The sequence below is a fragment of the Pangasianodon hypophthalmus genome, chromosome 8, assembly GCF_027358585.1.
Source record: "Pangasianodon hypophthalmus isolate fPanHyp1 chromosome 8, fPanHyp1.pri, whole genome shotgun sequence".
Taxonomy (NCBI): Eukaryota; Metazoa; Chordata; class Actinopteri; order Siluriformes; family Pangasiidae; genus Pangasianodon; species Pangasianodon hypophthalmus.
This window is the reverse complement of record NC_069717.1, coordinates 7,310,724-7,333,267: the sequence shown is the minus strand read 5'-3', so window position 1 is coordinate 7,333,267 and position 22,544 is coordinate 7,310,724. Positions and strand designations below refer to the sequence as shown.

The 22,544-nt window shown below is 37.5% G+C and overlaps 1 protein-coding gene across 2 annotated transcripts in view; it reads left to right on the top strand.

The window, feature by feature from the left end:
• pde4d (phosphodiesterase 4D, cAMP-specific) overlaps positions 1-22,544 on the top strand; it is a 139,111-nt gene that overhangs the window by 24,953 nt on the left and 91,614 nt on the right. The window contains exon 1 of one of the 2 annotated variants that reach the window (XM_026928265.3): positions 10,316-10,776. The exons of the other annotated variant lie outside the window; for it this stretch is intronic. Within the exon in view, the coding sequence (XP_026784066.3) occupies positions 10,538-10,776 (239 nt within the window). The 5' untranslated portion in view covers positions 10,316-10,537. Of the gene's footprint in view, positions 1-10,315; positions 10,777-22,544 lie in introns of those variants that run through there. 2 annotated transcript variants of the gene reach the window in all.

Sequence of the window (22,544 nt, the reverse complement as noted above, 5' to 3'; positions counted from 1 at the left end):
CTACAAAAATGAAGAGAAGGCAAGCTCAAAAATCATTATTTTTTTTAAAAAAAAAATTGTAAACATGTATGGAAGAACATACTTCGGACCATACTGTTATATGAAAATTATTCACACTGAGGTATTCAAATAACAGCACTGTCTGGAGTGTGTATTCCCCATATACCTCAGCGACTGGCCAGTGATTACAGTGTTTAATTTATTCATGAAGACACATTGCATTTTTTAATGGTTTGTAGTTACATTTAATGTTGTGGAACATCTGCCAGACAAGTCAGTTCCTGTTATCGCTTATGTTATAGCAATGATAAACAGGTATACCCTCACCAGCATCTCGTTTTCTCTCTCTCTTTAAGAAATGCAGCTTGTCATTTTACTGAGAAACCAGAAAGCATAAAATTTGTCCTAAAGATTTTCCCATGTGAGACGTTACAAAGCACCATGACTGTTACAAAGCACTGACACTCGAGACTCCTCATAAATGTCTCCTAACAAAAAAGTTTGTTTCCCATCATTCACCACATGAATAATATTTTTCTTTGTGAAACAAAATGTTTTTTTAATCCATTTATTATCAGGCTTAGATTATGCAAAGCATCCACCGTACAAGTCCCCGTATATGAGCTGTTACTATAGAAACAATAAGATATTAGAACAAACAGGTTTAATATAAACCAGTTGTTCATGTTACAGCTGAAGCTACTGTCAGAGCCATACTGTTACATAAAATGAAGGCATACCTTCTCACCAATCAGAATCAAGAACATATATATATATACCATGGTCTGTCTGAACTCGAATCTGATTGGCTGGAAGGTGTGCAATCAAACCGTTGAAAGCACAGGTAATTCCAGTCAGTTTAATCACTGTTCTAAATTAAAGCACTGCCTTTAAACAACTGTAACCATAGTAACATACAGTCACAGTTGCATAGAGTAGTTAAACTCACATCTTCATTATTAGTAGCGACGCATCACAGATGCAGGTAATTCACACATGCACAATCTCTCTCTCTCTCTCTCTCTCTCTCTCTCTCTCTAATAACTATTTATTATAATTCATTCAAATAAATGTAATCTTATTGCACTACTTTATCTCTGTGTATTATTTAGAGTGGGCAGAATTCTAGATCTAATGACCCATATGTAAAATAACTAACGAAAATTAACCATTGTTTTTATCCTTTTTCGATGTTTACACTGCAAACATCAATAACAGTTTTAAGTTGTCAATGCTGGCATGTTTTAATGCACTCCGCTTCGCATCAGGTGGTTCTTGTATTGTGTAATGCACACCTAGCCATGGATTATCCCTTACATATGTGCATATATATGTGTGTGTATATATATATATATAGATATAGATAGATATAGATATACATAGGTAGATAGATAGATATAGATATATATAGATAGATAGATAGATATAGATATATATAGATATAGATATATAGAGAGAGAGAGAGGCTGATGCTGATACTGACATCCTCACAGTACAAATGTCACCCAGAACCTGATCACAAGTAGCAATTAGCTTGAATTTAATTATAGTTAAGGTCAAATGTTAAAGGTTCTGCATTATTTGGTATTTATAGATAGTGTTGAATATGTCTTGGGCTTGCTTTCTGGATTCAGGATTACACAAACACGCACACTCAGATAACTTCAGAGGTATTTGCTTACACATGCGGTATGGTACACGGAACAAAAGATGTTTGAGGCGAGGTGGATCAAGAGAAATCTTCAAATGGCATGTTTCCTCATTCTTTCACAGCTCCATCTACCTCATCCACTCATGTAAACTCATGTGCTACATATAAATAGTGCATACAGAGTAAACAGTGTATAGTGTATTATAAGCTAATAAAATGGATAAAAAGACATGAAAGCTAATTTTGGTAGTCTAATAGCGAATCTTTATAAATAGACTAATACAATTGCTCAGCTAAATAGTCTGGCAACTTTATTGTAGATCCTATTGTTGAATTTAATTTTGCAAAGAAAAAATAATTTAAAAATGCCAAGTAGTATGGATAATCTGTATAGATTGGATGTGTTTAGATTGGAAAGCGTGTCACAATGTTTTCCCATTGATCAATCCAACATTTCAGGTCAATATCGACCTCCATATATGGGTTATGGGTTATAACCCAATAGGACAGATTTTTATGAATTTTTTTCAAATATTCACTTACTTGGTGAGGGGAAACTAGAATATTTTTGAAACAGCTGTGTATAGTGGGTCGCGCTTAGCCTTCAGTAGTTCATCAAAATTCTGTTTTCTGAGATTTTCTCCTGGTATGTTTGCTCTTTAAAAAGGAAGCCCCAATCATAGTAGGGAGCAAGGAATTCTCTGATATAATGACATATTTGTAATATTATTATTCATACTGGTAAAGCAGTATGACTATTTCAGATTTCCTTGTCATGTTATACCATCACAGCACTATGCAAGAAAGCTTTCCATACAAAAAATATCATTATTCACTGACTTGCACATTGGACACATACTGTGGTCAAAATGGATTCCAGCTGGAGCCACTTCTACCTGCTATGAAATTGTCTTGAGGCAAAGAGCATGCTTTTTCAGTGATACAGAGCATTTTATTCCTTTGAATGAGCAAAAGTGGAATCTGACTCTGGTCGATTTAGGTGCATTTTGGTCAAGCTGAGTGCTTGTGCTTCAAACATTAATAAACAGCTGACAGCATCAGACACCTGCTTTAACCATGGTTGGAAATATTTATTATTGATGTGTTTGAAAGCTTCAATTCAAAGTACTAGGCTATTTCTGACCTGGGTGTTGACATTAAATCCACTTCCCAGATACACATACAGTGTTCACCCAGCCTCAGCTGGACTAGTAAACGTCATTCTCTAATGGTAGCTCTAGTTTGTGTTGTCTTTCCATGAAAATCTCAGCTTTTATGAAAACTGTTTTAAAACTTACTCCACCACCTCTTTAAGGAATAAGCCAATGTTAAAGCTATATATATATATATATATATATATATATATATATATATATATATATATAAGCATGTATAACACCACATCTCAAACTTATACCACAGCAATTTGCAGACGATTGCAATTGTTAATTATTTAATGAACAATTCACAATATGCTTTTTTAAATACATTTATAGTTATATTTATAGTTATACATTTATAGTTATATTTAATGTTCGACAAACCAGAAAGCGCAAAGTCCTCTATTCTGAAGACTCTCCCGTGGGGGGAAACCTACAGACTGTTACAAAGCATAGATGTTAAATAAATCTCTCCTTCACCATATCAATGATTATACCTTTTTTGGTTAACTAACAGCACGTTTATTATTAGTCTGAGAATACGAGCAGCATCCTGTATCTAATTCCCTTCGAATTAGCTGTTACTATGAAAACACTACTGTATTAGAATGAGAGCATTAATTTAAACCTTTTCATCTGAATTACAGCTGGAAAGATTGTCAGAGCCGCTGTTATAGAAAATGAATCAACACCTTCTGACCAACCACAACTCAACAGAGCTGGGGTATAAAAAGGATTTAATTCTACTTAATGATCTTACATAATTTCGGTTCAAGAAGTGGGTGTGTAAAACTGTAAACATGAACAAAAATTAAGCATATCATATCATCTCTGTAACCTCTGTAGTTACAGAACCAACCTTTGCATTTTCTTTTCGCTTTTACTTGCATCTTAACAAACTATGATGTACCTCAGAGGATGATATGAACTGACTCTAAAGCACTAGGCAATGCTTTTGACATAGGGCATCATTCCATGTTTTGAGCTGTTGGCATTGAGGGAGGGATGTCGGTAGCTGGTTTTTAATGACACCCCTGTCTTCAGAATCTGTTGCACTTTGTTTGTATAGTCCACTGTAGACAATGCAGGTGACTGTTATCAACCAGTCTATCAGACAATATGTCAATATAGACTATAAACTTATCCCTAGTCATATCACATTTTCTGATTCATTGTGAATTTTATTGCTACATTTTATGACATTGTTGATGGATAGATAAACATAATTGTTACATATTGTTGTGAAACAGTTAACAGGTGTTTTATAGCGTATTGCAGACTATCCAAACAAAGTCTTACCCATTTTTCAAATGAAATTCTCCCGACCATTCCGTTTGAAGCAAGTCCAATAAAATGCAGACGGTGGTAATGGTTACATCCAGTACTTCATTTTTTCCCGGATCCTGCTGAAACAGGATCCAGCACCTCTCAGAATTGAAGCGCCTGTATTCACGTACCTCTGCAACTTTTTTTTCTTTTAATAAAAAAAAAAAAATTTTAATGAATAATCATTTTTTATGTGTCACCTCCCTTCCAAAAAATGATTCATTTCCACTCACATACTCACGTTATCAGTCACATGTGCTCAGGCATGATGGACATGGTGAAAAAAGACAGCTGACTTACTGTCATTTCTTAAAGAAGTAAACAAAGGTGATGAAGAACAATATGCTAAAATACAAGGGAAGCGTTCTTTCTGTTACTTGTGGCCCATTGCATACAAAATTCAACCCTGTGCTGTATGTGCATTTTGGGATTTGTATACTGCCACAGTCGAGCAGAGCAAATCGCAACATTGTGAAGAGACTGTAAGCTATATGGCTGCGTTATGGAGTAAACTGGATGATTAGGCAAGCTTTTTTTAATTGATATTATTATTGGTGTTATATTCATGTTATGTTGTTTTGATCCAGTGCCCTGAGCAAAATATTTGTTATGAGGTCGAGCACATATTATGAAGCCTTTTGTTCACAGGGCAAAATTGGGTAATTTTTTTTTTAAACAGTTTTAATTTAAGTCTTATTGTCCCAAAATTTAGGCACTGCACACCAATGACTACTCGCTTACCTGAAAGGACAGACATGTACCGAAGTAGATCATGGTTTAAAATGTTTCATTTTACAAAATAAATGAAATAATTGTTGTTTCTAATTCTCAGCTGTATTTTATTTTTACCTTGTTGGAATAAGATTTTTTGATGGTAAAAGTGTTTGGTTTGTGACATCCCAAATACTTGGCCATGTTACGTCTGGAGTTCCGGCAGGCTGTAACAAGTCCGGAGATGACACATCTGTTCACTTATTGAGTGCTCCACACAGTGAGACAGAGAAAGCTCACATTTCGTATCTGGATAGATAACTTATTACTTTGAATGTTGACATGCAGCTTTTGTTGATATCTTTCCTATTTTCTTTATACAAAAGCTATTTTTGCACACAGGAAACATGTAGCTGACTCCTACAGTCCTCACGTGGCATCACTGAAATGTTATGTTTGAAATCCCTCCTTGTAGGGACATCATACCTATGCTATTAAGCCTATATGATGGCACTCAACACTGCTGTATTATGTGAGGCGTTTGGAGCACTGTTCTGTCCAGAGAGTTGTTCTGGTACCTCATGTTTTACAAAGGAAGCACTGCTTACCTCTCTGTAAATTGCTAAGCACAAAAAAGCCTCTTCAGATCATTGGGAGTCAGAAAAAAAGATTGCAGGACATCCCACTATCATTTCCATTTGGGAACACAATATTTTACCTTTACGGCTTTCTTGCTTTTTCACATACATTCAGTCAAGCACATTAGCAGTTTAAAGCTGTTCTGTTTTTTCATCAGGCCTCAAAATAATATGGGATTAATGGCCCTTGGTGAATATTACATTAGTTTAATATTACATTAGTTTCTAAAAAGGTTTTTGCAATCTTGAAATATCAGTGGAACTGAATAATATGCTGTAACTCTAAGGTTTTGATATTGTATTTCTTTAATAAAAGGCCCTTTATTGAAGGAAGAAAACTGGCAACCTGACCGGAGGTAGAGAACAAATGTTTTGCGTAATCGGTACTTCCCTCATCTCAGAAGGCTATGTTCCTCATGTGACCCCAGCGTCCCATTTATATTGCTCTATCAGCGACATTTGTGTTGTTTGATCTCTATACACTGTACAGATGAAGAAGTCAATATGGGTGAGGTGCTGTGAGGTCAGTAAGCCCTCGTGATGCTCCATCCTCCTGAGTTTAATGGGCTTTTTTCCCACGGTAAAAGTGCAGATAACAACTGCAGCCCACATAGTAGAACACAGGAACTCAGCTCTGACTCTGACCCCATTATTGACTAAAAGCAGTGTTGCTTTTGAGGCCCAATTACTTTTCTCCGTGCACTGCTCGAGAAAAGGTCTCCGCTCTTCAAAAAGCAACTGGGGGTGGAGCAAGAGGGAGAGAGCAAAGAGGGTGGATGATATTGCAAACACACCGGTGTCTGTAGATGCTGTCTTTTCATGTGCTCTTTGCAGTGTTTCAGAATATGTTGAGTTGAAAACGTTACGAAAAAATAGTGCTATGTGCATTATGTGATCAGTGTTTTATTGTCAGTAATGGAATAATGTGAAAAGTGTGTAGTTTTATTTGTAAAAGTGATAGTTTCTGTTCTAAAATCTGATTGGCTAAGCTATATTGGAAGCCATTGTAAAATCCTCTATACACACACACACACACGTGTGACTGCTTCTCAGTAAGTGACTTCTGAATTAATGTGCCAGGTTTTAAACTAGTAAAACTGTTATACTACAGCCATTCTCCTGTCCATAGAATACCCTAATCTTTGTCCTTAGCTACCAAGTTGTGTCTTGCAATATCTGAAAAGTAAGCATAGGTTTATGAATATATTAATATTATTGAATATATATTGAATATATATATTATTTCATAAGAAATACTATATAGTGTGAGTATTGTATCATGACGTTTTATAAAAACTGTTTGTATTATTGTATTATTACACGTCTTCAGTCTGTATTATTCAAAGTGAAAATTGCACAAATTTCTATGATGGAATGTAAAAAAAAAGATTAAACTGGATTATACAATGACCATATGTATTAATTCCACATTCACATATTGCAATGCATTGTTATTTTTTTATTTGTAGTCATCTCATCTGAAATTGTTTTACATAATGGTTTTTCTGTTTTCTACAAAACTCAGTGGAATGACACAAAATAAACGGTGTCAAGCAGCCGTTTTATTGAAATGGCTGGAAGTTACGTAATACCTCTATTGAGGACTTGCAGTGTAATTCAATATATGTGGGAGATGATCAGAGAAAAGAACAGCTCTCTGTTCACTGTATCTTTGTAAGAAGCTGCACTGTATATCACGGTAAAATCTGATTATGCTGCAAAATTCATATCATACTGTGGAAATTAAGATATAAAGTTAACAAATTTCTTTTTGTAATAATGCCATGTTGTTTTGGCACTGAGCCAAAAGTACACCAGTAGCCTGTGCTTTGTTAGCCTGTTGAGGGTCTGTAATTTGCCAAAGCACTTACAGAACACTCATCAGCAGCAGTTCTCTTCCGAAGTAATGAGGACTCGCTGTGCTGCATTGTGCTTTCTCTAACACCTGATGCAGCTCGTCAGGGGCTTGGTAATTAGCTGATAAATGTAATGAGGTGTTTAGAGCAGAAGAAAAATTGCCATAAAGTAGATCACCAGCAGTGGGGTTAAGAACAGCTCTTCTATGGGAACATTATTTGGCAGGTAAAATGGTGAGATGGTTATTGTCTAATAAAACCCATAATAAATGTTATTAATTTGTTGAATAATACTGTTAATGAGTTAAACTTCATCTTTACTCTTCATCAGACATGGAATTCCATCAGCTGTATTACACTAATTGTTTATTGCAAAATGAAATTAAATAGCCTTCATACTAAACAATGATACTTACCCTAGTGTTGTGGTACAGACACACTGAAGGCAAATTTGCCATCTGAAATTTTTCACCCATTCATTTCGATATTGTTCTTCTTTGGGCTGCTCCAGTTAAAGGTCGCCACAGCGACTCATTGGTCCACATGTTTGATTTAGCACAGTTTTTACGCCAGATGCCCTTCCTGACGCAGTCCTCTCCAATTTTATCCAGGCTTGGGAGTGGCACTGGGAGCACACTAGAGTTGGTTCCCTGGCCAGAAATTGAACCCAGGGCATGGCGGTGAGGGCACCGAGGTCTAACCACTAGTCCTCCAGGGACCCCATTCATTTCAATATGTAGCCATAAAAATATGAGTCAGGAACTGTGGGATTGTGAGAAGCATGATGAAGTTCATATGTTTTTAACTTTAATTAGAAGTGGCAGTCATGTACCACTGACCAGTCATGACTTGGGAGGAAAAATGCTGTTGCCATAGTTTCGTATGTCATGTGATCATGTATAAAAAGTTATTTATAGTAGCATCTGGCTTCTCTGTAATGTATAACAACAATATGAGCAATTATGAAGACAAAAAATAAAAGAAATGCCATCTGGCAGAAGATTTCCCACACTGTCAGGGTTCTTGGTGAGTTAAAAGCAAGTAAAAATCTGAACTGCATAATAAAAGATTAAAATAATATGTTGGCTGTTTAACTCTTCAACTGAACAGAAATAAAACCAATATATCATTGAAACAGTTACAACAGTTAGTTCCATTCCACTAATTTGATTGTTCGTGCGGCGTTCCAAGACTGCTTATATTCCCTATAACTGCAGTGGGACGTTTCACTGAGTCTATCACTCTGCTTTTGCCTGTGTTTGCCATGTAAAATTCGAAATTTAGTTCGAAATTGTTACTACAGTAGTGTTAGTGACATCATCATGTCAAACAAAACTTTTCAGGAATATAAATTATGACTTAAAATATGATGGTTGTCAGAAGATAAAAGGAAGATTTTACCAGAAGCACCTTTAACGGGAATGTACAAATCATTGTCTGCTAGCTAGCAAGCTAGCTGACGTGCTATAAAATGAGTGTGGCTTCTTCAGGCTCTATATCCGCTAGTGAAGAAAAAATAAACAGAACAGCTGAATCACTGCACTATATTATCCCATGTGCAGTGTGTATGTATCCCCTGGAGTTGGAAGTGTTGATTTATGCATAAATGTGAATTTATCAGTGGTATGGTGGTGAAGTGGGTTGCGTTGCTACCTCCAGGGTCCCTGATTCAATCCTGAGCTCGGGTTACTGTCTGTGCAGAGTTTCGCATTTTCTGCCTGTGTCTGTGTGGGTTTCCTCCAGGTTCTCCAGTTTTCTCCCACCTCCCAAAAACATGATAGGAGGTGGATACGGCTACACTAAAGCCCATTGCATGATTTTAGCCCCCATTATTTAGTCACGGACTAATTTTGGGTCACTTTAACGACCACACCCTACCGGTTCTGCAACTACTTTATGCACACTTCCGTGGTGACTGCTCTTGTAATATGAACGGTTCAGTGACACAATTTTCTCAGTCTGAGAGTGATCACGGAGGCTCTAATGTTTTCACGCATGTTTGATATCCTCTTGAATTGTGTAGTGTGAACCCCTCTGCAACTAGTTACAAGTACAGTGATGAGAAACAGCCACTGAGAATCTTAGAGGAAATCAAATTCTCTCATGCGCAGCAGATCCCTGAACCCAGTTTATCTATTTGTGTGGGACAACAAAATGTAAGCACAATAATATTGCTTCTATAAGAAATGATTTGAGAGAAATGATTACCCAAATGGTTGTTAGGAACAGCAAAAATAAAAACAATCATTCCTGTCAGAGCACATTATAAAAATAGCTATGTTTCTTTTCACTATACACTGTCTGCATCTCTCCAATCGATACTTCCTCCACATTTTCTCTGATTTCTCCTTTTTTCTGATTTCTGTACAAAATAGTTACAAAGGCGGCTCTTGCACTTATAGGCTCCTGATCCGTCAAAATCCTGATCATAATAAAGTGGCTACTGAAGAAGAATAAATGTGAAATTAATCCACCATGACCCTGAGCAGGATAAAGCGGTTAATGAAGATAAATAAACTAATAAACATGTGATTTTTATACCACAAGTATGAAGCATTACCACAAGTATGAAGCATCTTTGTATTATGTTCATTTCTTATAGCTCTTACATGCTTTAGAAATGCCTGGGTAGTAATACTTTAGTAGATATGAGTTGAGGTTGAGGTTTTTTTTTAAGATGTGTGGGTCTAGAGATATTTAATAAAACAGCTCTGTTTATTAGAAAAGCTGCCAAGTAATCTGAGATGAAGTTTTCTTATCTCTTCGGTCAGATACATAACAAGATGCACACATCCACACACTACACATACACACTGAAACATTCAATAGTCGTTCACACATCTTTATCGAAGCATCAGCTTGCAGTCAAGGCACAGCGTGAAGCTGCAGACAGCTCTCTCCCCTCCCTCTTTCTCACTCTCTCCCTCACTCACTCACTCACTCTCTCCCTCCCTCCCTCCCTCCCTGCGCGTCTTGCTCTCCCACTCTGAGCACTACACCACACCACTCTGCAGCCGTCCTGACAGGAGCTCACTATTCCAACACCGGCTCGCTCTGCTCTTCACCGAGCCCTTCCTCCTTTCTGAGGTGGCTGAGAAACGGAGTTGCCGAGTTGCCCTGCTCCCCCGTTGGCGCGGGCTGGGAGCTGGTGGACGGGATTAACAGCCGCAGGGAGTGAGCCGGAAGGATTGCAGGATGGCACAGCAGGACACTCTGGCTGTGCCGCCCATGCCCAAGCATGTGGGGTTGAACGAGGACCTGGTGAAGATCCTGAGGGAGAACCTTCTGCAGCAGGAGCGCCCTCGCGGGCACCGCCGCTCACCCGCAGCCATCTCGCCCCGTCTGTCACCCCGCAACTCACCACGCCTGCTGCGTCGCATGCTGCTCAACAACAACATCCACAAACAGAGGCGCTTCACCGTGGCACACACATGGTAGGAGCGCAAAACCTCTGTCGGCTGTGTGTATAGTAGAGGGGCCACACGTTTAGATGGGTTTCTTATTGTGACTTTTTAAAGGCAATAATAAAATAGGCCCTTATCATACAGGGGCATGTTTGTGTTTGCAGAGGTTGAATTATTCAGTTTCGAGTCTTGTGCTCCGAGGAAAGGTGTTTGTATTTCTCCGCATGCAAAGCAGAATGTTAATGTGAAAGCACATTTTAATGCACATTTCCGCCTTTTGATATCGCTGCCCTATTCAGAACACCTGGCGGCTTGTGCTGCTGAATAAATCACGCTCGTGCCAGGCCTGTACCTGTGGACCTTCCTGAAAGGAATTTCATTTACTTTTATCTCTCTCTTTTCTTCATCTTTCCATTGCATTGTCTTCTGCTCCACACTAATGGAAGTGATGGAACTAATTGTTTCCTTTCAGTGGATCGTGCCAAGATTCTTGGGTGTATTTCTCACCGTCCTTCACTATGTTGTCTGTTTTAGTTTCAAAGACTTGACCGGCACCACTGCCTTTTTCCTGGAAGCAGCTGGATTTGTGCCATAAGCCGCCTTTCAAACACCTGGTGTAAATTTCACTAGTGCCTTCCATCTTATTACCAATTTGATTGTCATGTTTGTGTTTTATTGACATGGCTTTCTTGTAAAGATTTTCCTTAGCTAGAGCACAAACCCAGCTCATGCTGCTCATCTTATTCATTATGGTGTGACTGCTGTGGAACCATCGCAGTGCTGTGCGGTATAAAATAAGAGCCGGAATGGCACACCACGTTTCCAAAAAATCCATTTAAGGCCATTCTGAAGCCAGTGCGTCAAATCTGAGCTTATTATCCAATGTACATTCTCATGCTGCGTGCAGGCATGTAATCAAGAAGCCACAGCTTGTGCTCATTATGGATATAGAGGTTAGCATTGCTGCTACTGTTCTTGTTGCTATGTACTTTCCAGCAGTGTGGAGATGTGTCCAAAGGAAATGTGCATTATCTATCCAAATGTGTGCAATTACTGACCTGCAGCACTCAGCGCCATTAACTGTGCATGTTATGAAATTGTCTTCCAAGGAGTGCCCCTCTCAGGTGAAGACTTTCAAGTAGTGACTGGCTTTAATATCATGTCTGCTTGAGTTTCTGCTCTTATGAAGCAAATGTGACAATCTACCTAAGTTACTCAGGGATTTTTCTGGGCACTATTGAAAGAAAATTGATCCTTGCCCCAAACCTCTTTAATTCCATATTACGGGTTGCATAAATTAAATATATTCAGAAGTCCTGTTCAAATTCTTGTTGGCGCTTCTCCTCTAGGACCTCTAGAATTTTCACCAGCCTTTACCCCACTAGAGACTGCCCTGCTGATAGTTTTCGCTTACCTGTGTAAGGATTGAGATGGACTGCCACATGCAGCCCATTTCGGCTCGACAGAATAGCACCATCAATCACGTAAGATTTGAACATGGGACAAGATCTCAAGGATGGTGCTTGACAGAAATGAAAATCTCAGTAGCCGGTGTCACATTATGTCTGATTGCCAGACATGTTAGCAGTATTCTGGCTCCATTCATTCCTTTTCTACATTTGGTCATTTGTGAATGAAAATAGAAGCCATTTTTTATGATGAGGTTTAGAAGTGTAATCGTGTGCGCAAATATTTGTTAGCATCATCACGCATTCATATTTACCCATATCTAGGCCTGTCACAATGATTACACAAACACTTGATCACAATTATTTAAGATCAGGATTATTGTAGGTAATTGCAATTGCAGTCAAACCAGCGAGGCAACTTGTTAAGGGCGAAGCAATGTGCATATTGTAATTGTATGTTTTCTTATTATTATACTTCTACATTGGGAGTCTGTGGCATGCTTCATACCTTTTTTTATGAAATTTTGACAGTCTCAGCTGCATACAGTACACATCAGTTTTGGTGTATGCCCCTCAAGCACTCTAGCACCATCAACTGGGCAAATCTGGATATACATTTGCAATAATAACTCTTCCATGCAACATCCCACTTTCCTCTGATTCTTTGGGTCATGCTGAATTCAAACAATTCCATGCTGGTAATTTTGTCCATATTGGATTTTCAAGGATATTGGATTGTGAAACCAACCCAAACAAAACTTGTTTCTTGGATTTTTGATATGCTGTGTGGTTCTTCCATAACATACAAAGAAAGTGACATATTCAGATCAAATTTTTTAAGTGAGTTAAGGACCAGAGCGTAGGGGACTCCAAGAAGCTTTGTCCAAATTCACCTCTAGAGGTTGCTATAAATCACAAATTATTTAAACTGCTCATAACTTTTGAACCACTTAACATCAAATCATGATTCTTCTTTCTGGTGATTCCCTGGTGAGGCAAAGCTTTTACACACCAAACCTGGCACATATGTCTAGCAACATGACATGATGGACAAATAAGCTTCGAGTTCATTTGCAGCTTGGGAGGGCTACTGAAAACAGGACGTTAGGCAATATCTCAGCAATGGCTGAAACACATCCAACACATCAAGCCGAGTGCCGATGGTCCCACTGGCTTATGGTTGTCCTCCGTTTCTAAGGGATGGGGCCAGAAAGTGCTTGGCTTTTTAATTGCTGCTTTTTTTTTTTTTTTTTAAATCATTATTCTTAGTCAAAGTATTTAGTTTCGGCACGGTCATTATTTTGTTGTATAATATGTAATATGTATAGTGACTTAACATGTGGAGACTTTGACATTTTCTACTATATATAGTTATTAAAACTACAGGCTTTTGTATGTATCTCAACTTTGCATATATCTCAACTCAAAAGTCATTTTAAAGCAATTTAAAAACTGGTTACATCTAAAAGGGGAAAATTGCATTTAAAGATTCCATTCCAGCTGTGGTGAAGGTACATTGTGGACAATTTGACATCTGGTATCTGATTACAGCCTGAATTTTAAGAAGAAAAAGCCTTTATTTGTCACATATACATTATATATATATATATATATATATATATATATATATATATATATATATATATACACACACACACAGTCAGGTCCAGAAGTATTTGGACAATGACAGAGTTTCTGTGATTTTGCCTTTATACACCTCCACAATGGATTTGAAATAAAACCATCAAGATGTGATTGAACTGTAGACTTTAAGATGTTTCACAAAAATATGGCATTTACCATTTAGGAATTAAAGCCATTTTAAGCAAAGTACTTCCATTTTCAGGGGCTCAAAGGTATTTGGACAATTGACTGACAAGAAGTTAACTGACCAGGTGCGGTCCATTCCCTCATTACTTCAAGACAAATGAAGCAGATAAAAGGTCTGGAGTTGATAACAGGTATTGAGTTGGCATTTGGCAGCTGTTCGGCTGGAGCTACCAATATGAAATCCAAGATGATCTTAGTGCAAGTGAAGGAGGCCATCATTAGACTGAAAGAACAACATAAATCTATAAGAGAGATAGCAAAAACCTTAGGTGTGACCAAATCAACAGTTGGGTACGTTCTTAAAAAGAAAGAAAGCATTGGTGAGCTCAACAACATCGAAAGGCCTGGAAGACCACGGAAGACAACTGAAGTGGATGATCGTAGAATCCTTTCCTTGGTGAAGAAAAATCCATTCACAGCATCAACAGAAGTCAAGAATTCTCTGGAGAAGGTAGGCGTATCATTGTCAAAATCTACAATCAAGAGACACCTTCATGAATGTAAATACAGAGGGTTTACAACAAGGTGCAAACCACTGGTAACATTCAAGAACAGGAAAGCCAGATTAGACTTTGCCAGAAAACATCTAAAAAAGCCTCCCATGTTCTGGAATAAGATTCTTTGGCCTGATGATTAACTTGTACCAGAATGATGGGAAGAGAAAAGTATGGCGAAAGAAAGGAACAGCTCATGATCCAAAGTATACCACATCATGTGTCAAACATGGTGGAGGCAGTGTTATGGCATGGGCATGTATGGCTGCCAATCGAACGGGCTCACTGATGTTTATTGATGATGTGACTGCTGACAGAAGTAGCAAGATGAATTCTGAGGTGTATAGGGCTATACTCTCTGCTCACATTCAGCCAAATGCTACAGAACTGATAGGACGCCGCTTCACAGTGCAGGTGGATAATGACCTAAACATACTGCAAAAGCAACTCAAGACTTTTTTTAGGCAAAGAAATGGAATATTTTTCAATGGCCAAGTCAGTCGCCTGATCTCAACCCAATAGAGCATGCTTTTCACTTACTGAAGACAAGACTGAAGGCAGAAAGACCCACAAACAAGCAGCAACTGAAGGTGGCTGCAGTGAAGGCCTGGCAAAGCATCTCCAGGGAGGAAACTCAGAATCTGAGTTTTGAGAGTCATTCAGGCAGTCATTGACTGCAAAGGATTTGCATCAAAGTATAAAAATTATGGTTATATTTACAATTATGTCACTTTGTCCAAATACCTTTGAGCCCCTGAAAATGGAGGTACTTTGTTGAAAATGGCTGTAATTCCTAAATGGTAAATGCCATATTTTTGTGGAACCTCTTAAAATAAAGCTGAAAGTCTACACTTCGATCACATGTTGATTGTTTTATTTCAAATCCATTGTGGTGGTTTATAAGGGCAAAATCACAAAAACTCTGTCACTGTCCAAATACTTCCGGACCTGGCTGCGTATGTGTATATATATATATATATATATATATATATATATATATATATATATATATATATATATATATATACCAGTTGTTAGGAAGATGGGGTCAAAGTGCCATGTTACAGTGCCAGTGGAGCAGATAGGGTTAATGAATAAATAATTTTATAAATAATAAATTTCTGTATATGTTACAGACAGAAAAACCCAATTTTGGCCAAATCTGATTTTTGCCTCTTTTATTTTTTGGCTGCTATTTTTTGACAAGATTTAGTACAAGTAAATAAGCAAATAAGAACATTATTTGTTTACATAATACATTGCTCGCTGTCCAGTAAACTATTTGGATATTTTTTAAATATGCTTTATTATTAATAATTATCTAATATCTTACATGATTTTGGATTTTTTACAGTGTAAAAAGCAAATGTACATTATATATGATCAACAGTGATAAATGGCTGTGTATAGGCATTATTATATTGTTGGTATGTCTTTATTATAAAAATAGCATAAGGCAACATAAGAGACAGATAAATTGTTAATTGCAATCATGTTTATGACAATGAATTATCAGACTGAATTTCAAAATCATGACAGGCCTAACCCCAAACACAAATATACTCTTAAAAAGAGGGTTTCTCAAGGGTTTCTCAAGGGTTCATTACTTTTGTAACTACAGAGTTTTCCTATTAGTTTTAATGTATTTACTAAATAATTCATAAGAATTACTGAATAACATTCTTTAGGGCTAAAAGGTTCTAGGGCAAACTAAAATCCCTTTAGCTTGATAGATTGTAGTGTACTGTTTTATGAGAATGCCATTATTTTCCAACCTGTTTATAACCAAAGTCTCACATCTGGTGTGATGTTTATCCTTGAAAAAAATGATAATGTGACCGTGAAATATTTTCACTATAGTAATAAATTGAATTAGAATGATTTTGCGCAGTATTGCATGCAAGCTGTTCTCTCCCTCTTCGTCTCTTTCACACTCTCCCACACACACGCTCAAACAGTCACGATTCCATTCTTTTAATTTTTCCAAGCGATATGAAGCTTCGGTATTAAGCTGCTGTACAAATGCCTGGGACAAATGTCCCACAGAGGTTCCTGATATTTACCAAGGACTTGAACTGAAGTGTGTGTGTGTGTGTGTGTGTGTGCGTGTGAGCCTGAGGCCTGAAGTGATGCATGCCTGGAGCGGGTGAGTGGGAGGCCAACCTTAACCTTCCCATCCCACCTCCGAGTGGTCAGAAATCAGCTTTAGCTATGAACATGAGTTATTAAAGTTCTTGATACAGGGCTGAGTGCAACTCTGGCAGCCTCTGTAGAAGCTGATTTTACTTTGTACATCATCAGCACGCTGTTCTGTGCCAAGCTCACTACAAACCAGCAGTGGATTTGCAGGGCTTTAGCCGTACTAACAGAAAGCAGTAACCTTGATCAAAGATTATTTTCTCAGGCAGAGGATTTGGAACAGCTGCCACTTGGAGACAGCAGAAGGTCATCTTTATGAAAGGTCTCCTATGTCTCCATAGACTACAATTGACGTCAGCAGAATAAGTGGGAATTTTTGTTAGGCTGTTCTTGTACCACAGGCAAAACAAGATAGAAGGCAGAGAAGACAGAATAATGTTCATTAAAAAAGCCCTGAGTATGTGTACAGTTCTGGACAAAGGGAATGTAAATGATTTAGACCAGTGTTGAAAACTTTAGCAGTGGCTACGAACTGAAATGTTTCTGTTAGGGATGCACTGATTCTATATTTTTTGGCTTTTTGCTATACTGATACTGACATTAATAACCTATTTAATATTAAGCAACCAGGGGCATAATGGAACATTTTATTTAGCTCTGTTTATGGTGGTTGCTCCCATGTTCTGCTACAACTGAACTCTTTGTGCGGATTTTTATGTTATGGTATAACCAGTATCTTTAATAGAGGGTGCAAGGACGGCTGACCTGAGCACAGAACAGTATCAGTGTATGTGGTCATTAAAAATGCACAGGAAGTGTGCATGTCTCAGTGCTCAGTGCTCACAGAACTGAAGTGCTCTCACAAGCAGCAGTTTTTTGCATGCTTGTTTCACTGCTCCACACTTGTGAACAGCTTTGTTTGCATGCAATTGACATCACTGTCCGCTTGCTCTCTATATTAAAGATACTGTTTAAATGGCATAAGATGTTTTATCAGGTTACTGATGCTATCACATAGTATAACAATGTATCCGAGCATTTTTGTGAGTACAAGTAAATGATCACAGTATCAGACTTGTACCAGTATCAGTATCGATGCATGCCTAGTTTCTGTGTGCTCTTAAGTAGAATATCACACATACCATGTGGTTAACATTACAACGTCCTCATTTGCACATGAAAGGAAATGTTGCTATGTGCTTTATGAATGTCTACGCATTGAATGGGGTGAAACGTTTCCTGGGACACCTGATATGGCTGAAACATTTCCTTTGCGTGTTAAATCATTTTTTTAATTGCAGTGATTGCTTAATTCACTGAAATTATTGGGCGCGCTAATGGTAAGTGTGCTACTCACATCCAGTGTCTGTTCCATATTTATTCAGGGCAGGTATGGAAATGACTTGTGTATATCGCTCTCCCAACACACTTTCTCCTCTATGTAATGTTTCCAGTAATGAACAGTAAATGAGAAAAGGATTTGTACAGTTAAAACTAAATTAATTGTTGCCAATTCTGAACTGTTAGGCCAATCAACTGAGAGAGAATGGTGATTTGAGCCTAAAATGTCAGTAAAAGCATTCTGACATTAAGTGCCACTCATATTTTGCAGCATCCTATTGTGATTCAGATGTTCTGGGATATCATTTCCACCTTATTTTTAAATGGAAAAGTGAGTTAGTAGGTTGTATTTCCTGTTGTTGTGAATGAATGGTAAAGACAGTGTGGGGTACTATAGAATGAATGAGACTAGTCAGGTTAAATCAGGTTAACTAGTAGCCAGAGTTAGCAATGATGATTGAACATTCATGAATAAAAACAAAAAATTCATCTTCTGTCAGGTTAGCTCTAGCTATTAGCTAGTTTTAGCAGTGAAGATTTTGAACGTCCATGAGTAAAAATTAAAGATTGTCTCAGAAATTCTGTCAGTTTAGCTCTAGCACGACATAAAAATCCCATCATAACTCCTGTCAGGTTAGCTCTAGCTTGCAGCAAGCATTAGAAGTAAAGATAATGAACATTCATGACTAAAAATTTTTTTAAATAATCTCCAAGATGATTAGTTAGTGGTAACGGTGAAGATAGTAAACATTCAAGAATGAAAATTAAATGTTGTCTCAGAAATCCTGTCATGTTAGCTCTATATTTTTGAATATGTTGAAAATGATGAAGTCATGAATATGACAAAAATTCTGAAGTCCTGAAGTCAGAAGTCCATCGGCTAATAAAATCTGTGAAAATAAACATGTATCTACAAATACTAATGAAAAAACTAATTTGAACATGTCGATAGGTACAGTGCTCTTTTGCACTGTTTTTGTTCAAAATTTTTTTGTGTACTAGTTATAGCAACTGCAAATTCCTAAATTACCAGTATACCGTGTCACTTGCTACTGATTAAAAAAAACTGCTAAAATAAACAAAAGTGGCTGTAGACAGATAGATAGATAGCAATTTGTTTAATCTCTTACAGCTTCGTGGAATGTTAGTAGCTCTACAACTTAACAGATGGCATGGCATAAAAACAAAATGACAAAAATTGGCACAAATGTGTCATTCAGTCTGCTCCTTATGTCCTAATTGGCAGTTTACTAATTATACATGTTCCATATGTGCTCACGGTGAAACGATCAGCAATAAAACACACCATTGTGAACTTACCACCAATTATCAGCCTATTAACATCAAAGGTTCTGGTTGTGGTGTGTCTTAGCCTCCTGTATAATACTGAACAGAGATAGTGATCTTTTATCAGGCTTCTAACTTGATGAGCATCTTGATGAATGTGAGCCCAAAGCTGCCACATGAAAAGAGTTGTGTAATGAAAGTTAGAAGTGCGAGGGGAAGGGTACCTTTTGCCCAGATGCTCTGCACCTCTTTCAACATGCTTTCAGAAGAGTGATTAAGCAGAAGCCTAATGAGGCAAGATGTCCCTCTGCTGCCATCGCTTTTGTTCCCACTATTCATCGCAGGAACTGAAAAGCTCAGGCTTTGATAGAGACCAATCCATGTTCTGTACCCGTACCAAGGGAGCCTCTCCTGATTTATTCACATGTGCAGAGAGCTGCTGAAAATCAAAGAACAATTTTGTTTGAGATGGAAATTAACTTCAAAAATCCTGGAGTTTTTGGTCGCAGTCCTGATTTGTCCCCTAACACAGCGAGGTCTATTGGGCGATGGAGCCTAGCATTTGGCTCGCTACAATTAGTTATAATCAAGGTCTCTAACTGCTAGTAATTACTATGGAGAAAACACGAGATGTCTCGGCCTGGTTGCCAGGAGTGACTGTAGTGCTCATCAGTACTCCTTCAGGTTTTGGCAGTCAGCAGGACTCAACAGGAGAAATATGTCAAGTTTGATTTCCTTAGTGATCCTGATTATTTTGGACACTATTAAATACTTGACTGTCCCAATTATCTAGCCAATTTAGGCACAAAACTGGTTTATCATTTTAAATCAACAACAAAAAACAGCCATTTTATGTTCCTTTAAATGTATAATTATAAATGTGATTAGACACAAATAGATTAGACACAAACAGACATTCCACCACAGTGTGCAGTAGTAGCTGTGTATGCACACTGTTTGCATTATGATTGATCATTCAATAAATATATATACACTCTAAGGAAAAATGAGTTCCTAATGGGTTCTTTGAACGCTTAACCCATTAAAGACCTAGGACTCACCAGCAGGTCCACATTCATCACTCTTGTAACTGCAGAGCGTCCCTATAAGGCTTTTATTAATTTTAGTGTTTTTTCTGGATTTTCTTTTCCCACATTTATTCTCAATTTGGTCATTTGCCAGTTCCCAGCCAATGGCTCATGCTACACACGCTACACCTCACAGGGCAGCTGAACACACTCATGTGCTAACTACCCTCTTCCGCATACATGAGCTCACAGATGCCCATGATTGGTTAGTGTCACTCTGATTGACAAGAGAGAGAGTATCACCATCCCTCCCACCTGGAGAGCTTCGAACCTGCGATGCTTTTCTGATGTCTCCTTTTTAAAGAAGTTCTACTTGAAATGTTTTATTAAAGGGTTCTGCAAAGAAGGGTAAACTTTTTTGTTTTCTAAGAGTGTATGAATGGGGAACTTAACGTTAACTAACATCAGCTTGGTGCTCTGGTATTGTAGGCAATTATGTTTAATTGGTTACAATGTGATCATGACTAAAGTAAGATTTTTTTAAGCAATCTATGATTATTACTATCCTGTTTTAAACTTCCCACCTACAGTCTCAGCCTACAGAGTTGAAGATCCTTTTGGCCATGGGTCAAAACAAAATAGAGAGTCATCACTTCTGGGCTATTTGTAGCTCAGTGTTCTAGGCTGTGTTGGCATATGTGACTCACTGTACCTGTGAGATCCTCATACTATACATACTCTAATTTAGGGATGGACAAATCCAGTTCTGGGCCACACACAGTTGCAATTTATATTGCTATGCCCTTCTTACTGTGTAACAGCGTTACTAATAAGTATTGAGTCATAATTATAGTGCAGTGAACATTATAAATAGACCTATCAGAGGTAGAAGTATATGAATTTCTGCTCTGATGCATTCAGAGCACCATTCATTACACCACAAAAAACACTTAGTCATCAATTAGGTTAATACAAATTATGGTACATTAACTATGAGTGAGCTGTAATCAATTATTATTAAAGGAAAACTCAAGCCTTTTTCAAGCTAGTCTTTATCCATCGCATAGTATAGTATATGTACAATGACCGCATTTTTACATTTGCTTGCCCTGTGAAAAGAGCAGAAAACATGTTTGATTGACACTGCCTTATAACTGAAGTCTGTGAGGTAGTTTTGAAGGTCAAAAAATGTTAATGGGAAACATGCATTATTCATGAATTCTTCAATCAAAGGGATTTGTAAACTCATTTTATAACCCCTGTCAATATATTTTCATAATTATCTTCTTACTATTAGCTATAGCTTCTGTGCTGAATTTACCAAAAAAAAGCACAATGGGCCAGATTTACAAGTTTCACACTGATTTTCTTCATATTCACACACTGACTAACTACCAAGCATGTTCATGGCACAGCTGTTTTGCGTTTAGTGATGAAAAACTTTGTATAATAAAATCTCAAAACAAACTTAATCTGATCTTGCTAAGCTTCGCCAGCAAAACTCATGACCATAAATGGTTAATAAGCTGTTCGCAACTACCTCATAATAGGCAGTTAAATGATAAGCCATTAAAGCTAATTGTAATTCATTTTATTAAATCAGATATAATATAGCATGCTGCTTCTGCACATTGCAGTGCCATGCTCTGCTGTGTAGCTTTTCACACTAACTGACACAATCTTACTTTATTTTACTGTTTCCTGCAAGCATCCTGGCGCTAAACATATGAAAAATACACCAACACCTACACATTTTTCTAGCATCATCACTGTTTCTGAGTTGTTTAGGAGACACTGGTTTCAATCAGGATTAAATCTGAAATGCCTACACAGTTGGAAAAAATAGAATTGCTGTTTACCTTATTGTGTTTGTTGGATAAATTTACATAAGAACAGCTTTGGTATGACATTCTCTCCTGTCTTTGTAATCCTAACACATTTACTGTTAGAGATAAATGGTTGTAGTTTTGAATTTTTGCTAGATAGAGTAATATTTATTATCAAAATTCAATAACTGCTCTTAGACTTATTATATAAGTGAGTTTCAGGCAAAAAGATTGTCCATTCTTTTCTCAGTACACAGAAATGTGTTGAAATTTGAAATGCTGAAATGTGTTGAAATTTGAAATGCTGAAATGTGTTGAAATTCTTGTTTATAATAATTGTACATAGACTACAGATGCTGTGGATGGAGATTAGGCTCAAAATGCTAATGTTCCTTTAAAGCAGAGTTTCATTCTCGGTATATTCCTTTCCCTTGCCAGGGTGGC